The sequence below is a fragment of the Antrostomus carolinensis genome, unplaced genomic scaffold (assembly GCF_000700745.2).
Source record: "Antrostomus carolinensis isolate BGI_N321 unplaced genomic scaffold, ASM70074v2 scaffold11536, whole genome shotgun sequence".
Lineage (NCBI taxonomy): Eukaryota > Metazoa > Chordata > Aves > Caprimulgiformes > Caprimulgidae > Antrostomus > Antrostomus carolinensis.
Window position 1 is genome coordinate 4,826 of NW_010321190.1, and position 19,610 is coordinate 24,435.

Below are 19,610 nucleotides of genomic sequence, written 5' to 3' on the forward strand. Positions count from 1 at the left end.
GAGACAGAAAAAGGGCTGATGGTCTCACAGACTGACACCTGTAAACACTCCAAAAAATAGAAAATTAACCTGCAGGGATCCTTAGTGAGGTGACTACTACATGCAACTGAACAAGACATCACTGACAGCTGTTTATTTCTAAATGGAATATGAAGTTTTAACTAGCAGGGAGCTAATAAGCCACATTAAAAAAAGAAAATATTATCTAATGCTATATCAGGCTAGAAAAGTTTCAATGTCTATTTTGTATCCCTAATACAAAGGGAAATTGAAAATAAGCTCAGTATAAGAATTACTAAACAAAAACAAAGTCAATTGTGTATAATATATAAAATACCAACTGACTACATGGTATAAAATATGTATCACAAGAGTTACCACAATGCATTTCCATGTTAAACTCTAAAGCAAACTCCAGGTCACATGTTGAGCAAAAGGCATTTTTTCTGTTACACCACTGTAATTCAACTCCAGAAGCTCTCCTTTAAGTCAGGTTATGAAGCAATCTAAAAACAAGACAGAAAAGTACAATTTAAGATCAGCTATCTTCTTACAGTTAGAAACCTGAAAGAACTGCACACATTTGAAAAGTCACAATGAAACAATGATTTCATCGTGACTTTGAGAATCAGCTGTTTACACAATTTCAAAGACTCCTTTCATGATTCTTGCAAGCATATATTGTACTGACTTTCTAGAAAATTTTAAATTTTATATATATATGTGTGTGTGTGTATATATATACACACACGCACACAGTAATGCTTGGTTTGGCTCCAAGCCATTTCACTTCATGAACAACAGTTAAACCTTAAAAATTAAAATTTTGAAACCTATGCAAACTCATCTTGTAAACAATTCCTTAATATTAATCACAATAATACGCAGTTAAAAGAAAAACTCTTTAAGTGGCTATTTGAACATCTTACCAAAGACTTTATACATGGTGTCCATGAATCGCACTATCTCCTTCTCCACTTTGCATCTGCATCTGCATCTGTGCCTGCATCCTCGCAATCATCTCCTGCATGCGACGAAGCTGGAAAAGTAGCACAGAAGAATCCTTTAGCCCAGGGGTCCTCAAACTTTTTAAATAGGGGGCCAGTTCACTGTCCCTCAGACACTGTCTGGGCCAGACTATAGTTTGGAAAAAAATGAATGAATTCCTATGCACGCTGCACATATTTTATTTGTAGTAGTGCACAAAAAACAGGAAAAAGAATGCAATATTTAAAATGAAGAACAATTGTAATCAACAAAAACAAATAATATTTCAATGTGAGCTATGGGCCTGCTTTTGGCTAATGAGATGGTCAGTGTTAGGTTCCATATTTGTCACTGATAGTCGTAGCAAGTGATGCCAGTGTTCATCAGTCAGTCTGGATCTGATGGGAGATTTCAGATGTTTCATTCGGCCTCTCGGCTGCCGCAGGGGGCAGGTCGAGGACGAGGCGCTGGTTCCATCCCAGTACTGGCGGCTGCTTGGTTTCCCCCCCCAGTCCCCGGTGGGGGGGCCCAGGGAGTTCTGTATATACCGGAGGGCAGGACTGAGGACCCTGGGGGGGCCGTATCCGGCCCGCGGGCCGTAGTTTGAGGACCCCTGCTTTAGCCTAATCTCACCTCAGAATACAACTCACTGCTGCCACCACACTAGTAATTATTTATATTAAACAGGGAACACATATCTACATTATCTTTATCTGATGGGTACCAATTTCACATTATGGTGTCTTCTTCTACTGCTCTACTTCATCCATTAAGAGGCTGGAAATTTACTGACTGAAATAAGCAGGCTTTATTATTGTAATTTGGGATGAGGTTTTAAGCATCCTTAATTGAAGTCTTTGCTTCCTCTGAAGTTAAATGCATAAAAATTGTGGTACGGAAGTACTGAAAAAAACACTGACAGTTACTAAAGTTTATCACCAGAAGAAAAGCAGCTTGTCCCCCCAAAGTACACCCGTACCCATCACTAAAAAAAAATAAATAAAAATCAGGATTATTTCCCAACTCCCTTGCTAGTGTTGTCTAGGCGGAAGCAAGTATTACAAGTAAATCATCCAAGGAGACATAAGCATTATTAAAAACTGTTGAAGCTCAATTTTAGAGCACTGCAACATTTCAACACAGGGTGATCACGTAACTCAGCTACTGAGATTAATTCAGTCATGTTGCATGTACAATACTTAAATTCTTTTACTGTACCCAACTCTGACAGGTGGGAAGTCAACCTCACTACTGAAATACACATGGGTGTCTTTGCCTTTGTGCACCTATGCTTTAAACTCAAACTAAACTATTAAGCTTAGAAGGAAAAGTTAAATCTGTGAAATGCTTACACTGTTCTTTTTTTCATATTCCTTGGAACGACAACCCTTTGCATTTTTACTCTAGTTATCCTTTGGGACTTGGGTAGCCACTAAGATCTCTAGAAGAAGACTAAGCGTCTGCTTGTACTAGGGCAGACCAAAAACTGTCTAACTCGGGCTTCTCTCCAACCCTGTCTATTACAAATGATCTACCAAAAAATTCCACCTTTGTGTTTAGTGAGCACATTCATGGAGAAAGTAAAACTCTCCAGTCTCTCAGCCTTTTTGAGCTTATCCTCGTTCTTGCTATGCACAAAATTCCATGCTAATGAGTTCCACAATTTACAGACTATCTTTTTTATTTTAAATCGGTCACCTATTAATCTCACAGATTAAGTTCACTGCACTTTTTCTAGTCTTGGTCATATCCTTTTTGGGTTAGGGGGGAAATGAAAAGTGTCAGAGCTTTGCATTGGGGATTTATCACAGTGGCAGAATGAGAATTCCCGTTTCATTCGTTATTCCTGAACAATTCCTTCCATTGTTCCCCTCTTTGCTGCAGAGCTCAACTGACTTTTTCACAGTCTGCAACTGCTAACTTTAGAATCTTTACTCATGTGAGGATGGCTCTCCCTCCCCACACAACGTGCACTACATCCATTGCTGATCAGTACAATGGAGTCAGGCATTTTACCAGATTCCACTTGTTCCTGAGACTCCTCCACACCTCTTTGCATTCTGTTTTGTTACTGCACCTTGAATAACTTTATATTAGCAAATTCTGCCTTTTCCTTTACACATTACCAAGATCATATAAATCATCTGACCTAAAATAGTGATACAAGAATAAAAATTCCCCCATCATAAAAATATAGAGTTCTATCATCTTACTTCAGCTTCTTTTTCAAGCAGAATTTGGTCTTTATTTACTTCTTCATCTTCTATTTTCCTGAAATAAGATCAATATTGTTCAATAACATGCATACATTCCAGATTTTGAACTTCCAGAGAATGCTTTGTTGACAAAAACCAAGGCTCTTAGAACACATCATATATGTCAGAGTTTCATAATACAAACAAATTTCATTGAAACACATTCTCCACATAGCTGCAATTAATGTTTTTATTTTAAAATTATTTTTAAGACATCAATTTATCCCTTACTCCTTCATAAAGTTATAGCCAGAGCAAGCATAAACCATTCCAGCTATGACTTTAAAACATGACAGATGTAGTATGTAGGTATGAATAAAAACTATTTCTGAACAGTATTCGAGTACAGCAGTTTGCCTGAGCATAACTTTATCTTAACTGATTGCAATTTGAGTACCACACAGATAGAGCAAATTCAGAAATACTGCAAACGCAGACTCAATTCTTCTCTTTCACTGGTGTGATAAATCAATACAACCAAATCAAAAGCTAAGTTCAAGGTAATGCTGGACAGGATGTTAACAAAAATAAGGAAGCAAGATATAAAATAACCAGCGCTCTAAGCAATTCTGTATCTGGCAACCTGGCTACAACCAGACAGAACCTTCCTTTGATGCAGTTCTAGCCCATCTCTAACTTCATGAGCTATGTTTGCTGTCAAACATCTAAAAGGCTCATAACCAAAATCATAGAAATAACACAGCTGCTGCACATATCTAGAATCCTTCTAATTGGAGGAACTCTTTATCCTCTGCTGCACTTAAAGACTTTGAAGTTTGATTATTTTTCTAGTTAGTCACCTTTTTTTTTTTTTGCAAGGCCAAAAGATTTATTTTGTATGACATGTTACAGTATAGCATGAACACTGATTATTCCTGTCAAAATTAAGCAAGTTCTTTCAATGAGTATCTCAAACTCTTGCTTAATTGGGATGTTCCAGTTTTACACTGAGAAACCAAACTTAAAAATACTTATATGTGCTGTATTTTCAAGATTACCTACCACTCTACTAACAGATTTCTCCTATCCCATGTTGCAATGGGGAAGGTCTGCTAACAGATCTAGTCACACTAGTGCCATCAAAAGTGCAAAGTGAACAAACTAATGCTTGTTAAAAGGCTAACAGAGAAACAGATTGTCAAAAAAGCCTCTGGGCCCAAAAGCCTCTAAGAACATTAGAGAATACAGTCAACGTGCACTAATTGCTAAGCTCTGCCAGTGGGGTAAGTGCAAGTTTGGAATCAATTCACCCACAAACCACCCTCACTTACAGTAAACTTAACTACATTCTAACTTAACTACATTCTAACTACAGTAAACTTAACTACATTCTTACTACAGTAAACTTAACTACATTCTTCAGAGATGTGAAAACAGTTATACAGGTAACTTAACTAGACAAGATACAAAAACATGGTTTAGTTTCAAAAAGGAAAATACCCCAACTTAACAGCAACTTACTGTCACAGGTCCTTGGCAGAGGCAACTTTATATCCTCTAAAAATTGCTAAACATTATTTTAACTTTGGATGACCTTAGGTTACATTACTTCCAAGAGCTTTGGATAACAGGCAGTGAAACTCAGCAAAAAGTTGGGTTTTTTTGTTTTTTTTTTTAGTTTGAACTTCAGGAGACAGGATTTAAAAATCAGGGGAGAAGAGCACATCATCTTGTCTGAAGGGCAAACTGGACTTGTAGGCCAATGCTACAGGCAGAGACAAACTCCTTTTCCTGAAAACGGACTAGGCATGTGACAAAACCTAAGTCAACAGCATGATGGGAAAAGCTTTGCAAAATAGATCAAACCCACCGAAATGTGCAATTATGAAACCCTCTAGTGGTTGACGTAAGAGAAGCAACTGAAAAATCTAAACCAGGAAACATCCAGTTTTCAACAAGCACTCACAAACTCTCCTTTATAAATCCTGCTATTTTAGTTTAAAATGGGGCATTCTGCCTGTCTCTCTTACCAGGAAAGCTGTGCCCTACCCACCACAGCTCAAAATAGGGTTGAATGACATTATCCTGTGACAGCTATACAAAGAAAATTATTTATGTACACCATGTTTAAGAAAGTACTGCAGAAGGACTTGATTTTCCTCTTTTAAAGACACAGTTCAAATATTCCAGTAGTTAATTTTGAAAAAAATCCTTTTTTTTAACATATCAGCACTAAGCTAACTTGCAGATTTTTTAAGACAACATTTATCATAGACATCTGCCCTACTTATGTACCTCGAACATTCCAATCCAACTGTGTTCAAGCCTTAAAGCAAAGCAGAGTTCTAACTATCCCCTTTTAATGCCACAACTCTCTCCTCAGATTTACTTAACACTTTTTCTTACACTCAGTGTAAGCCAGTAGACTGAACTTGGTGTTGACTGGAGCTACAGAGCTGTCTGTGACCTACCAAATCCCAGCAATTAAATGGTAGGAGACACAAAGAGAGAGAAAGCCCAAAAAATAAATTCAGAAGAAACAGTGTGTAACCATAAGATGACAACCTGCCGCCTCGTTTGAGCCTCTCAGAGCGGAAGTTCTCGTAGTGAAGATCCTGGGTCACCTCCTGAAGATCTTGCATATGGGTACTGGAGGAATAAAAATAATTAAAATATACATGTGTCACATCAGCTTGCTTAACCAACGCTCATGTTCAGTACTGTATTGGGTCAATGTGTTCAGCCCACACCAACTTATCATGCTAATTTAAAAGCTAATTTAAGTAGATTGGTGCAACAAAAGACACACAAAGACATCTCAGACTCTGAGGCAGCCCTGATATAAACTAGGTGAGGTGTTTGATGAAGCAGTGCTGGGTAGGGGAAGCAGAGCAGCAAAGCCTGAAAAAACAATCAACCAGTGGAGTTTTGAAGTCTACTCCTTCACAGATATAAGTCTACATATAGATATATTTAAATAAACACAAGGTGTGAAGCAACCTGGTTTATGTTCATGGGGAGCTGAATAGCAATACAACACTCTGTTCAACAAAAGAATTAGACAAAAGGTTATTTTCACAGAACCTTTCCAATTGAGATTGGAAAGAACCTATGGAGCTTGTGTAGTCCAATCACAGAATCATAGAATCACAGAATGGTCTGGGTTGGAAGGGACCTTAAAGCTCATAACCAGTTCCAACCCCACTGCCATCAGCAGGGACACCTTCCACTAGACCAGGTTGCTCAAAGCCTCATCCAACCTGGCCTTCAACACTTCCAGGGAGGAGCAGCCACAGGTTCTCTGGGCAACCTGGGCCAGTGTCTCACCACCCTCACAGCAAACAATTTCTTCTCAGATCTCATCTCAATCTACTCTTATCCAGTTTATATCTAGGCCTAAGCCAGCTAGGTCAAGGTTGCTCATGGCCTTCTCCAGACAAATTCTGAATGTCTCCAAGGATTCTACAGCCACTCCAAACCCCTAGTACAGTGTTTGATTACCTTCCTGGTAATTGTTTTTTTAAACTGTCATTTAACTGGAATTTTCTAACTTACATTAACATGGTCCTCAGCTTCAGGAAGTCATTATGTTCCGGATTCTCCACTTCAACTACACCCCATGGATAGAGCCGACCTCTAACTTTTTTACCTTTGGCTTCAATGAGTTGATTGGATCCCACTACACAAAATGGAATGCTGGCCTGAAAGCCAAAAATGCAAAAATTACTAATAATGAAACAGATCAAACAACTCCCAAGAACAACTCTTCTGCTCAGCACTGCATATTATTGTAATAAGTTTGTAATGCTTAAATCTGAAGATGTAAAAAGAAAAGTAATTGTTACCACCACCCTCCAGACAGGGAAGCCTGGGCACAGAGACACAGTGACTCACTCAAGGTCTCATTGCAGGTCACAGATGTATCTTGTTCTGAAGTCATCTGAGCAGGCCAAAAAGATACAGTATATTATCCACATATGTAACCTGTGAAGCCAGCCATACCTTCAGGAGTCTGGTCTGCTCTTTAAAATCTTCATCTTCATCTGATTCAGCATCAGGCAGGTGATAAATCTTGATGCCATGCTCTTCTATTTCATCCAGAATCTGAGATTTATGATATGAGAAATTGAGATAATACACATGTATAGTCAGCACTTTTAAATCTTAAGGTAAAATTACTCAGTCTTGTGAGAAATTTGGGCCTCTCTTACTGATCCAGATTACTTGGCAAGTATTTAGTTTTAAATACCATATTTCTTCATGATATTCAACAACTACTCGCCTCAGACTTTCAGACAAACGTGTTCAAATAAACATTGTTCTTTGTGTATTACACGTAAGAAATTGAGCTTTTTTAAAACCTTTGCAATGTTTTTTAATTACAAAGCATTGACTCAGATGTCATAATTGCTTTGAACAGCCCAAGACTCCTTGCTCTTGCCTCTGAATTACTATTTGGGGGTTAGGGGTGGGAGTGTTTAAAATCCTAACTGAGCAACAGGCACGATAAATACTTTCAAATACTTTTTTCTGTCTTCATGACTGCTCAGAATATCATCTGCAGCTGGAATTCATTTGACATAAACCCAATTTTTGCTCTTTAAAAAAAAAAAATAATTTCTGCAGAATTCCAATACATATATCAAACTAAAGTATACTTCTCTAATTTTATTAGAAGTTGGGTAAGATAACTATAAGGATTTTCAGAATAACTGAAAAAAATCATAGATAAAGTTTTAAATATAACAGCTAGGATTGGATCAACTATGCCTTCTGGCAAGTTAATTCTAGTACTTCTTTCTAAATTTCATAGTTGTAATTAACTCATGATGGTTTGTCACATTTTTCTCCCCTCAGGAAATACAACATCAATTCACAAGACTGAATGTGTTAAGAAGTCTTGCTTATGGAAGAAAGAACTGGAAAGTATTAGAAGAGAGTGACACAGGGGAAGAAAAATAACCCCAAAATCAGAAAAATCTCTGAAAATACTATTTTTCAATAATCAGAATTCTGACTGGGTAAAAAAATACATGCACATTATAGATGTAGATACTGTCTCTGCTTTGGGACTGATTAAACAGGTTAAGGGAGCAATTACCATTAGCAAATGCATGTAAATATTTTTCCATAGTTTGAAAATTCACTCATAGCCTAATTGTAAATGCAGCCAATCTGCCATTTTGCAGGCAACATGTTAAGGACAATTTCTCAGTTAAATACATAATAAAAGAATTTACAAGATATCAAACTACATATTAAATAATGTTACACTGTGCATGAGATTGTATTTTTCTTGGCTAGGACAGAGTAAGGTTGAATGAGAACGCCCCCCTCTTCAGTGACCATGCAACTATTACATTTTTTGGCAAGCTAGAAAAATACTCACCCTTTTCTTTAGTCTTTCTCGCTCTTTCAGAGAAAGTGTATCAGCTTTTGCAATCACTGGTACAATATTTACTTTGTTGTGTATGGCCTTCATAAACTCAACATCCAGAGGCTTAAGGCTAAAATTAAAACACAGAAAAATTTTAATCGCAATTATTCCAAGGCTTAAGGATAAGCTTAAAATATGGAAAAACTTTAGTTTATTTTGAATCTAAATTATCAATTTATTTTCACACCAATACAGGTCTCTCTCATTACACAAAGAACACATCCAATTAATTCCAGCTGTTCTAGTACTTCCTTAAGTAATGGCAATCTGATTCCAAAAATTTAAGTCAACAGGCACAAACCAACTCCCTGAAGAAAAATAAAAAAAAAGAGAGGGAAACACCTACCCATGACCAAACGGTGAAATGAAATAGAAGCAGCAATGAACCCGATTATCTATGATGTGTCTTCTGTTCAACCCACTCTCATCATGCAGGTATCGCTCGAACTGCTCATCAATGTAAGAGATTATGGTTTTAAAACTGCAAAACAAATATGGATTGAAGAAATCATGCTTATTCCCACAAGGTCAATAATTTTAGTGACGTTTTAAAGACAACATTAAAACACCAAGGCATACTGCTGATGAACCAACCTGCTGATAGATGAAAATTAATTTACTGGTGCTGTAAGTCTGTAAGAATAGAAGGGCACCAATCTTAAATTTGTACTTGAATTCCAGAATAACAAACTACTATGTGTATTTTTTTTTTTACATTAAGATAAAATATACATACATGTAACACACAACTTCTACAGCAAATTTCTCTTGGGTTGGTATTTACCTTTTGACCAGTATTAATTGCACATGGTCAAGACAATCTAAGCTGTTTCTTCCAAACTGACCATAGAATGATTTGTGTTGGAAGGGACCTTTAAAGATCACCTAGTCCAACTCCCCTGCCATGGGCAGGTACATCTTTCAGTAGGTCAGGTTGCTCAAAACCCTGTCCCACCTGACCATAAGCATTTCCAGTGATGGGGCATCTACAACTTCTCTGGGCAACCTGTGCCAGTCTCTCACCACAGTCACTGTAAAAAAACTTCTTCCTTATGTCCAACCTAAACCTACTCTCTTTCAGTTTAAAACAGTTACCCCTTGCCCTGTCTCTCTATCTTTCTCACACATTGAAAGGCTTTAGGAAGCTCTCCCTGGAGCCTTCTCTTCTTTAGGCTGAACAACACTCTCAGCCTTTCTTCACTGCTGTTCCAGCCCTTGGAATCATTTTTGTGGCCTCCTCTGGACCTGCTCTAACAGGTCCATGTGCTGGGGGCTGCAGAGCTGGATGCAGGTCTCACAAGAGCAGTGAAAAAGGGAAGAATCATCTTCCTCAACCTGCTGGCCACACTTCTTTTGATGCAGCACAGGATACAAACAGCTTTCCAGGACAGAAGCACACACTGCTGGCTCATATCCAATTCTTCATCCACCAGTATCTCCAGATTCTTCTCTGCAGGGCTGCTCTCAGCCCGTTCAATCTCCCAGTCTGTATTGATATTGAGGATTTCCCCAAACCATGTGCAGGAGCTTGCACTTGGCCTTGTTGAACTTCATGAAATTGGCAAGGGTCCACTCCTCAAGCCTATCAAGTTCCCCCCGCGTGGCATTCCCTTCCCTCTACTGAATCAACTGCACCACTCAGCTTGGTGTTATCTGCAAACTTGCTGAGGGTGGACTCAATACCACTATGTCATTGATTAAGTTATTAAACAGTATTGGTCCCAGTACAGACCCTTGAAGGATACCACTCATTACTGGTTTTCACTTAGACTTTGAGACATTGACTGTAACTCTTTGGACACGGCCATCCAGCCAATTCCTTATCCACCTAACAGTCCATCCATCAAACCGGTATCTCTCTAATATAGAGGCAAGAATTTTATGGGGGACCACATGAAAGGCCTTACACAAGTCTAGGCAGATGACATCAGTAGCTCTTCCTTTATGCACTCCATTGCAGAAGGCCATTAGTGAGGCACGGTTTGCCCTTGGTAAAGCAATATTGGCTGCGTCTAATCACCTCCCTGTCTTCCATATGTTTCAATATATCTTCAAGGAGGATCTGTTCCATCATGTTACTGGATATGGAGGTGAGGCTGACTGGTCAGTAGTTCTCAGGGTTTTCCTTTTTACCCTTTTTAAAAATGAGCATGATGTTTCTCTTTTTCCAGTCACTGGGGACTTTGCCTGACTGCCATGACTTTTGAAATATGATGAAGAGTGGCTCGGGAACTACATATGCCATAAATAACCTGACAAGATGAGATGCATCTTGTTGGTTCCCATGGACTTACATACGTTCCTCAGGTGGTCTCGAACCTGATCTTCACTTACAATGGGAGGGACTTCATTTCCCCATTCCCTGCACTGAGGTTCAGGGTCTTGAGAGATGTGGGAAGAGGGATTACTACTGAAAATTAATTGTCATTGACCTCAAGATTATTTCTCAGTACTTATTATAATGTAAATTTATCAAAAAACCCCAAACAATCAAATTCAAAGATGATGAAAATGCACTTAAAATAAAGCACAGAATCTGAGAATGCTCAAATGAATGTGGACAAGATCTAAAAATGGACTTTTACTTGCACTAAAGACTAGATGAATTACTTTCTCAGAGTATTGTTGAATTTCTTGTGTCCCAGTGGTTCCACTTCTGATTTAAAAAAAGTTAAGGTCACTGTCACTTAAAACTCTTCCAAACTCACAAATGTTAACTAAAAAAACCAATAAAACAAAAAACCAAAAACATTTGTGTCACAAAATTTATTTCAAGTTATTTGTAAGTTATTGATGACTCTTTACACGTATCTGAATGAACTCATAACACTTAAATTAAGCTTCCTCAAAATTAGAAAACATCTCTCCAAAAATCACACCTCAAATTCAGGACTTTGTATAATGCATCAAAAAAAGGACAGATAATGACTTAACAGTATAATTTGGAATAGAAATGTTTGTTTAAACATTAGGGTTGCCACTTGGGCCATCCTACTTTGAACTGCATATTATTATCAATACAGTCCCCTATTACTTGTTCCCCTTTCCTTCCCCCACCCCAGGAAAAATACAAAATGGATGTTAGTCTTCATACTTTCATCAATACACATTCTGTGTACATACCAGTCTCGACAATTGATAGCATCCCCATATCCTGGTGTATCTACAACCGTCAGACGTAGTTTCACACCCCTCTCTTCAATTTCAACTGTTGAGGCTTCAATCTGCACTGTGCGTTCAATCTTCTCTAAAAGACAATAAACTTCATCTTTCAGAACAGAATTTGTAAGACTATGTCATTTTGACATAAGCTCAAAAGATTAATTGGCAGATGCAACCGTATAAACATTATTCCATGGATTACCTTCTAAGGTCTAATAACTTAATAGCAAGACTCAGTACTTAAATTCTTCAGATTTTGTTAGAAAATTATTTAAGATTTCAAACTATTCTTAAATATAACATAGAAACTAAGGCAAAAGGGACTGAGAAAAAACTGTAGGTAATCAGAAATTTGGAGAACAATACTAAATTATACATAATAGATTTTTTTTCTGAGGTTGAAAGTGATAAGTAATTGTCAGGTAACATGATAAATTATTAAAGCAAGTCATTTAACAAGTAGCAAAGATGGGTAAAAACCAGTAACAACTTCTATATTCTTACAATATTCTCTTTTGTGGTATTATTATATGTCTTGGTTAACAGAATAAAAAAGGGCCAAGGGAATGAAGAAGAAAAATAGGTGAAGTTCACATTCACTAAATATCAACCCAAAATAAAGGAATTAAGTTGCAAGTCCAAAGAGGCATAAACAATACATATGTTTAGAATTGCAATAGATCAAAAATGAAAGAAAGTTTCTGATTGTTTTAGTTGATTGTTTATCTTACTGTGAGGATGACTTTTTTAAAGCAAAAGAAGGGATCACCTTTCAGGGTGCCCATAGGGTTACAGATGAGGACTAAACAACAAAGATCCCATATACATCCTGGGTACAGAAGGAATCAATTCTATCCAACAGCTCAAGTATAAGGAAATACCTCAGAAATTATTACAGCTGGAAATCACTACTGGCTGTTACTAAAAGCCAAAGATAAAAAGAATTCAATTCCAAAAATCATTGAGAACAAAGAAACTAAAACAAAGGTGTGTTTACCAGCAGCTCCTGGGATTATCCTTTCTGGGTAGAGATCTGTTAAGAAGAGGCTGTTTATTAATGTAGATTTTCCCAATCCAGATTCACCTGTGATTCAATATAAAGAGAAATTCAACATATCAACATAAATAATCTCAACTATATCCAAATAGTTTAAACTGACTCTGCATTTTTTTTCATGTTAAATGTAAATCTTTTCATTTAAAAATTTCTATCTTATAACTTTGTGTTTTGCACAAGAAGGTTGAATAACAATTTTTACATCTCAGCTTTATAATACACTTTCTCAAAGCTGTCACTGACGAGCTGTAATTAAATCTGCTAGTCAAGTGGAGCTCTGATCAATCTAGGCATAAGATTTCCCATTTCATGTTTACTGATTTTTTTAAGGCTTTTCTGCTGTCACTCCAGAATGTGATACACAGTGAGAAGCTAGAGCCTGCCTAGGCTATATCATCAATTTAAACAACGAAAAAAGCACTGCTGAACTGCACAGCCAGCAATCATAAAATGTGATTTATTTCTGCTTTTTCTGCTAATAAAGCAAACAAGAACCTAAGGGAAGAGGAATATGACGTGGCCACTCAGCATACACACAGCAATTTTTTTTCACTGATGAAACTGAGGATTACCAAACTGTACCACAAATATATTTTTGTTCTCAGGCTACTGACTGAGCCATGAGCAAAGTTCAAAAGCCAACTAATTAGCTAAAGATCTTAATTAGAAATGTTCACAGCATAAAAAAAAGACCAGCAACTCCAAGTGCTCGGTACTGAAAAATTCACTGAACAAATCCTTTTCAGGAATTCTGGTTTTATTTCAGGTGTTGATAGAATTAATTAAAAAAAAAACAGATGTTAAAAGTGATGGGCCTCATGATCCCTCTGAGTAACACAGACTGTTCTGCCGTAGGACTCTGACAAAAATATCGGAACAGAAGAAAAAAGAGATGGAATTATTTGTTAAATAAAAATGTGACTAGGAGCTGCCTGTTTTTAATGCCTTACAGAATGCATCTCTCAAGATCAGATTTTGTCAGTGCAGCCTTCACCAGTGAAAGTGTAACTCAACAGTCACATGGCATCTTTTCACCAAAACAAAACAATAAAATATACAATTTTAACCAGTGGCACATTCCATACTTTCATACTTTCAGTCTGGGTAAATATTACATGTATAACAAATCAGTTTTCAGAATCTCTATCAAGGATTAATGAAAAGAGTAGTTATTCTAATTACTGGCCACAGTAGTTAAGAGTTTAGTGACTCTCAAGTGAAATAACTATTTAGATGAAGTCATAGCTTAATAATGAGAATGAACAGGAAATTCTTAACAAATACAAGTGGTTAGGATTTCTTCAGAAGCAACACAGTCAAGCAGCCAAATTGTTACAAACCCCAGTGCATATTTTCACAAACCACAATAAACAAGAGCAGAAAAAACAATGTGAAAAATCATTTATTAGGACTCTGTCAGTGCAGACAGCTTTTAAAGAAACATTCTCCTGCTCAGACATTAAGAAGCATGGCAACTTAATGAATGAAGAATACTAATTGTGATATAGCCCACAAGAGAACATACTTAAACCCTATGCATATTTCAAGAGAAAGAATTCACATTCCAAACTGTTGAAATAATCAACAATTTAAAGCACAGTTTATATTATCTTACATTGACTGCCTCCCTCTGCTAGTGTGTTTTAAAATACCATTCCAAATTTTCAATGAAATTACTATTCTCCAAGTTCTCTTCCTGTAGCTTTCATTTATCCCTTAAAATACTGGCAGGCAATGATTGTAAAGTTAAATTTTACTCCAAGACATAGGTGGGGTTAATTGTCTTTCTGTTTCTCTGACACCATGTCATTTCCCCCGTATATTCTATTTTACAAGAGGCTAGAAACAATTGTTTGGTCTATATAATTTTACATGGCTTTCTGCCAGAACCATTTCACACAGCACTATTTGCAATAAATCTCAAAGAGATCTGGAAATTAAGCGTAGCTGCAGCAAAGAAAGCATATCTTTTGTTTCTCAGAACTGTATGATCACTGAACAGTAAATTCTGAAGAGTTACAGTAGATACCATAATGTGAAACATCTGCTTATAGTTTGGCTTTACTCTTCAATTCTATAAAATAGCCATTATGACATTGTCCTAAGCAAATCCAATGAAAGCTACAGTAAACAACTAGGATAAAATTCTAGGAAAACAAAAATAAGGGCCAACTCTGTCTGACACTAAACTACAAAAGACAGAAGAGAGGATAAAAGCAATGCTAGGGTTGTCATTTGGCCAAACTAATGAAAGGTTTGAGGATAGACTCTTTGTGTAAGTACTGGAATGCAAAACAATTAAGAACTTAAACACCTCCTATCATGTGCCATCTCACCTCTCCTGCTCATTTCCACTGTGATCTCTCCTGGACAAATCTAACACACAAATGGAATTTACTTCATGTGACGCCAGTTAATAAAGAACCTAACTCTATGAGGGTACTTTTTGTTAAAGCCTCTTTTAAAAGTGAAAATTACAGAGTTCAAACACCAAAACTCAGAAGTTGCAGTGTGACCAGGAGAGATACAGAACACACCCAAGTCTGATTTGGGAGCCTATTTAATCTGTAAAAACACCACCAGTTTCTCAGAGGATCAAGGTATTTCTGCAGGCACATTAGATTTTTCTTTCCATTCCAGATACCAACACATATTCCCAATGAAATATCAAATAGAATTACATAGAAGTAGAATTAAACTTTAAATTATAACTGCTAATCAAGATAAATTTTAAAAGTTCACATTAAAACCAAGTAATTCAACTCTCATTCTTCTGACAAAAGTATTTAGAAAAGGTGGAAAGACCAGAGTTCAGATTCTTTTCAACTACAGAAGCATAAAGAACATTTTAAATAGAATAGTCTCCTTAACACTATTCTCTTAATGAAGACACGTAAGCAAACAAAGATTGCATTCAAATGAAAAAACAGTTTTAAACTGTATTTTAAATTGAATGCTTGAATCCTGTAAAACAGACAAGAAGGAAGGAAGTAATTATCACTGGAGTGCACAACAGAATTTCGTCACCCACAAACTTATAAATGTATTTAAACACGGTTTGTAGTGTGGAAAACAACCACTGCATGAATTAATAAACTATAAAAGAAAGTTAAATCTACAGTACAGAAGAGCTTTCTGATGCAAGCTGAAGCCTTACAATAGTGGAAGTAACATTCATTTTCATTCCAAACTCCCTGTGAGCAAATACTAATTTTGAGAAAGAATGGAAAACATTTCCTTACCAACCACCATCAGAGTAAATTCAAACCCCTTTTTCACAGACTTCCGGTGAACCTGATTGGGAAGGTTTGCAAATCCAACATAGCCAGGGGTTTCTGGATTGGTAAACTGAGAAGGCTGTTGCTAAAAATCAAATAAAGTAAGAAAATAATAAGCATCACTCAAGACATACTTGTTTGTATAACTGCTTTTCTCAGTTATTTCAAATGGTTTGAAGCCATGTGCTATATAGAGAGAAAACTACACAGGTGATCCTACTACTCAACAGTTTCACAGTGAAGTACAGAACAACTGCATTCACCTACAGTTTAAAAAAAGAAGTTTAATTTATTCATCTATCCAGCCAAGATCACCTTAAGTAAAAAAGAAACAAAACCCCAAACATTTATTTAGCAAAGTATGAAGTGCATTCACTAATCACATACTTTTAAACAGTGTTGTTACACACATTTAAAATAAAAAAGCTTGTGTCCCATGTTTATGGACTGAAATAAAAAGATGACCATTTCTCATCTAGTTTTAGCATATCCAAGTGAAAACCCTGAAGGACCAGTGAAGTGAGAGCCATCTGCTAGAAGTCCTCCACAGAGAGCTCTTTTAAAGGGAGGGATTTACAGAACAGTATTTCAAATGTCCACTGCTACAAGTACTGCAGAGAAATCTCTAGATCTATTAGTTTCCCTCTTCAAAGTACCCTTTATCAGTCATATCACTCGAATAAGCTAACATGGATGTTCTACCCATCATACTAAATGCAGGGCATTGAGAATTAGATGAATCCCAGCACATCAATAATATCTTAAGTTACCACATTGTTTATGAAGGATTTTACCGGAAGACCTCTTGACTTTATTAGTAAATGAAGAAATTAAATCTAAGAAGATCCTTTTCTTAAATAATTCCTGCTCAAAAACACAGTAGCAGAATGGAAGTTTCAATGAAAATGCACCAGGGAGCTTGTATGCCACTCCATAACCAAAATTAAATCCTTCCAAGAATATTAGTTAACTGCAGAGAAAAAGATTTATACTTGTAGGAAACTTGCAGAGGTTTATACTTGTAGGAAATTACTTTAATATATGTTTTACATCACTCAGTCTTTCAATATTATGTCTTCTAAATGTGAATTCTCTCTTATATATAACCCATAAATTTAGCATACACATCACCATCAAACACGATGCAAGTTATACTTTGTTTTTAAATATTAATCCGCAAGGAATGTATCTGTTTCACATTGTTACACTGAAGGATAAAAATGTTCTTCTTACCTTGGACATTTTTATGGAAGGTCAGGAACAAATCTGGAAAAAAAAAAAAAGGTTTTCAGCTTATTAAAAATTGTTCAAGAAAAAAAAAAACAACCCAAACCACAAACCAATATAATAACTGGTCTGGCACACTAAAATTTAAAAAGCATGGACGGATTGGATGCCCAGATTTTGAAACAGTGTCTATTGCTTCACAGCAGTACAGGTGTGTGACTCTTTGGTATTAACGAGGGCACTGTTCCTATTAACATAATTGGACAATAAATTCAAGCAACATGAACGTGGGGTGCTAAAGGCACAAGATGTATGACAAACCATTTTGAAGTCTCAAAGAGAAAAGTTCACATCCTTTCCGGAAGCTAACCAAACTAAACACACTGCTTGAAGACATCTTACTATTTACAGGAAACGGTTTTTTCAAAGCTCAAAAAAACAACTCATGTATTATTGGGTTTTTTTTAAGCCTCCTTCCCCTCAACATTTCCTTTTGTGCTCAAGTGTTCTGTGAAGAGTTCATAGCTTCAAAATGTCAAACTTCTCTCATCTTCTTCTGCTGGGATGCTTGCAAACTCAGTCATTTTAACTTCTGCTGCCAAGATAAGATTTTCACATGCAGCTTTGTCACTTTGAGATACAAAACAGACAAGAAAAAAAATTTTTTAAAAAAATATCTCTTATTTAATACTTTGATGCAAAAAAGTCTCTTGACAAAGACCTGCCAACATAATAAAAATATCTCTCATTTAATACTTTGATGCAAAAGTCTCTTGACAAAGACCTGCCAACATAAGAGAACTGCTACCACACTAACTTGCACGAGTTGAAGAGATTATATAACTTATGCTGGCAATATAAAAATGTCAGCATACACCGTATCTTCAAGGGATGAGTGCTACAAGTCCTCTTTCTAGTTCCTCCCCTGGCTTGCCCTCTAACCAAAAAGATATCTGTTCCCACTCACAAAGCCCATATGCCACAGCCACCTCTTATCTCTCCAGCTCACTCTCACTTTCATTCTACGGATTGGAAATTATCACCATCCAATTCCTTCCATCTTCCAAGGAGATTTTTGTCCTTGAGTTCAGCTTCCTGTGAAATTACACCAAACTGCTTCATCGCATAGCACAGTCTGTCCCTCCCATCAAAAAGCCATCTTGAAGTGCAAGCAAACTGCCAAGTGTCAGACAGATTGGAGCCCAACCTTTGTTGTGCTGGGCAGAAGGTGAAGTTGTTTTCAAATTGGTTATAATTTCCAGCAGCTATGGCATTTGCTTCTGGATGTGCAACCTCCACATATATAGGTGCAGCTTCCTTTACGTTTATTAAAATGCAATTTTTTTTCTCTCACCATCATTACTTCACTGTTAATAGTTGCCAAGCTGCTTTTTTTTTTTCCCCCCAACAATAAGGAAGAGGTCAGTTTTGAGGAAGGCTTTTTGATTGAAGGACAGACTAAAGGTGATAAAAACTGAAACAATTTGGTGGCATTTCACATGAAGCTGAACTTGCTGACAAAAATCCTGCATCCTGATTACACACAGGGAATAAAAACTGAGCAACATGCTTCCCAAGTGAAACTTCATGCTAAAAATAAAATCCAGTATCTGCAATGTCTGTATTTCAGTAAAGAAGCTGATCTATGACCTATGAAGTATTCCACAACTGGAAGGGTTATTTGTAAGACTTTTATCATCACGCAAGATTGCTCTGATAGCAACTCTTCCAAGAGAAGTGATGTCATTGATCCCTCCTGCTTAACTATTCTCCATGAGAGATTTTCAACACCAACCAAATCTAGATCCTGCTAGAATGCAGAAAAACATTCTTTTAATTCACGAGGCTTGTCTGTCACCCAACTATTTCTCAGAGGCAGGGTAAGAGCATAGGAAAGTTTCTCACAGCTACCAAGAAACAAAGGAGAACTATTTATGCAGACGGCTGCAGTTAAATTATGTTTTAACAGATGGACCAAGCACCAAAGTCTTTCATGAAGAAGGCTGTTTCCCATGGCATGCCCTTCAGGGCAGCGGCAGTCCAGACTTTCCTCTGGAGCTGGTCAATCATGTTCCTTACCCTCCGGTTTCAACAACCAGGCTGCAGTTTTCTACCAGAGCGTCTTGTGCAGCCATGCAAACGGCACCGGGGGGACAACCTCCACCCCTTTGGGAAGGGGGAACCGCATCTCCCAGGCCCTCCCGTCGGCGGGGCGGGCAGGGCGCTGCCCGGCCTTTGCTACAGCCCCATCGGCCCGCTTCCTCCTC

At 37.1% G+C, this 19,610-nt stretch overlaps 1 protein-coding gene across 2 annotated transcripts; it reads right to left on the bottom strand.

Moving 5' to 3' along the window:
- Positions 1–929: 929 nt before the first annotated feature.
- SEPTIN2 (septin 2) lies at positions 930–17,385 on the bottom strand. 2 transcript variants are annotated; one of them, XM_010169840.1, is made up of 12 exons: positions 17,350–17,358; positions 16,081–16,201; positions 12,779–12,865; positions 12,015–12,020; positions 11,743–11,887; positions 8,966–9,100; positions 8,572–8,689; positions 7,185–7,286; positions 6,738–6,883; positions 5,748–5,831; positions 3,201–3,258; positions 930–1,039 (listed from the first exon to the last, which is right to left on the bottom strand). In XM_010169840.1, the coding sequence occupies exons 1-12, from the start codon at positions 17,356–17,358 to the stop codon at positions 938–940; spliced, it is 1,113 nt and encodes a 370-aa protein (XP_010168142.1). In that variant the 3' UTR covers positions 930–937. The 2 variants fall into 2 exon arrangements, with proteins under 2 accessions (XP_010168142.1, XP_010168143.1); XM_010169841.1 differs by lacking the exon at positions 12,015–12,020 and having other exon boundaries at positions 11,743–11,866; positions 17,350–17,385.
- Between the last annotated feature and the right edge of the window lie 2,225 nt (positions 17,386–19,610).

Excerpts from the sequence above, each read along its gene's own strand:
- SEPTIN2 (XM_010169840.1), bottom strand. Across the intron at positions 8,690-8,965 it reads ATTTCACCGTTTGGTCATGG|CCTTAAGCCTCTGGATGTTG; the intron begins GTAGGTGTTTCC and ends TTTTAATTTTAG. Across the intron at positions 1,040-3,200 it reads TGCTTGAAAAAGAAGCTGAA|CTTCGTCGCATGCAGGAGAT; the intron begins GTAAGATGATAG and ends CTACTTTTCCAG.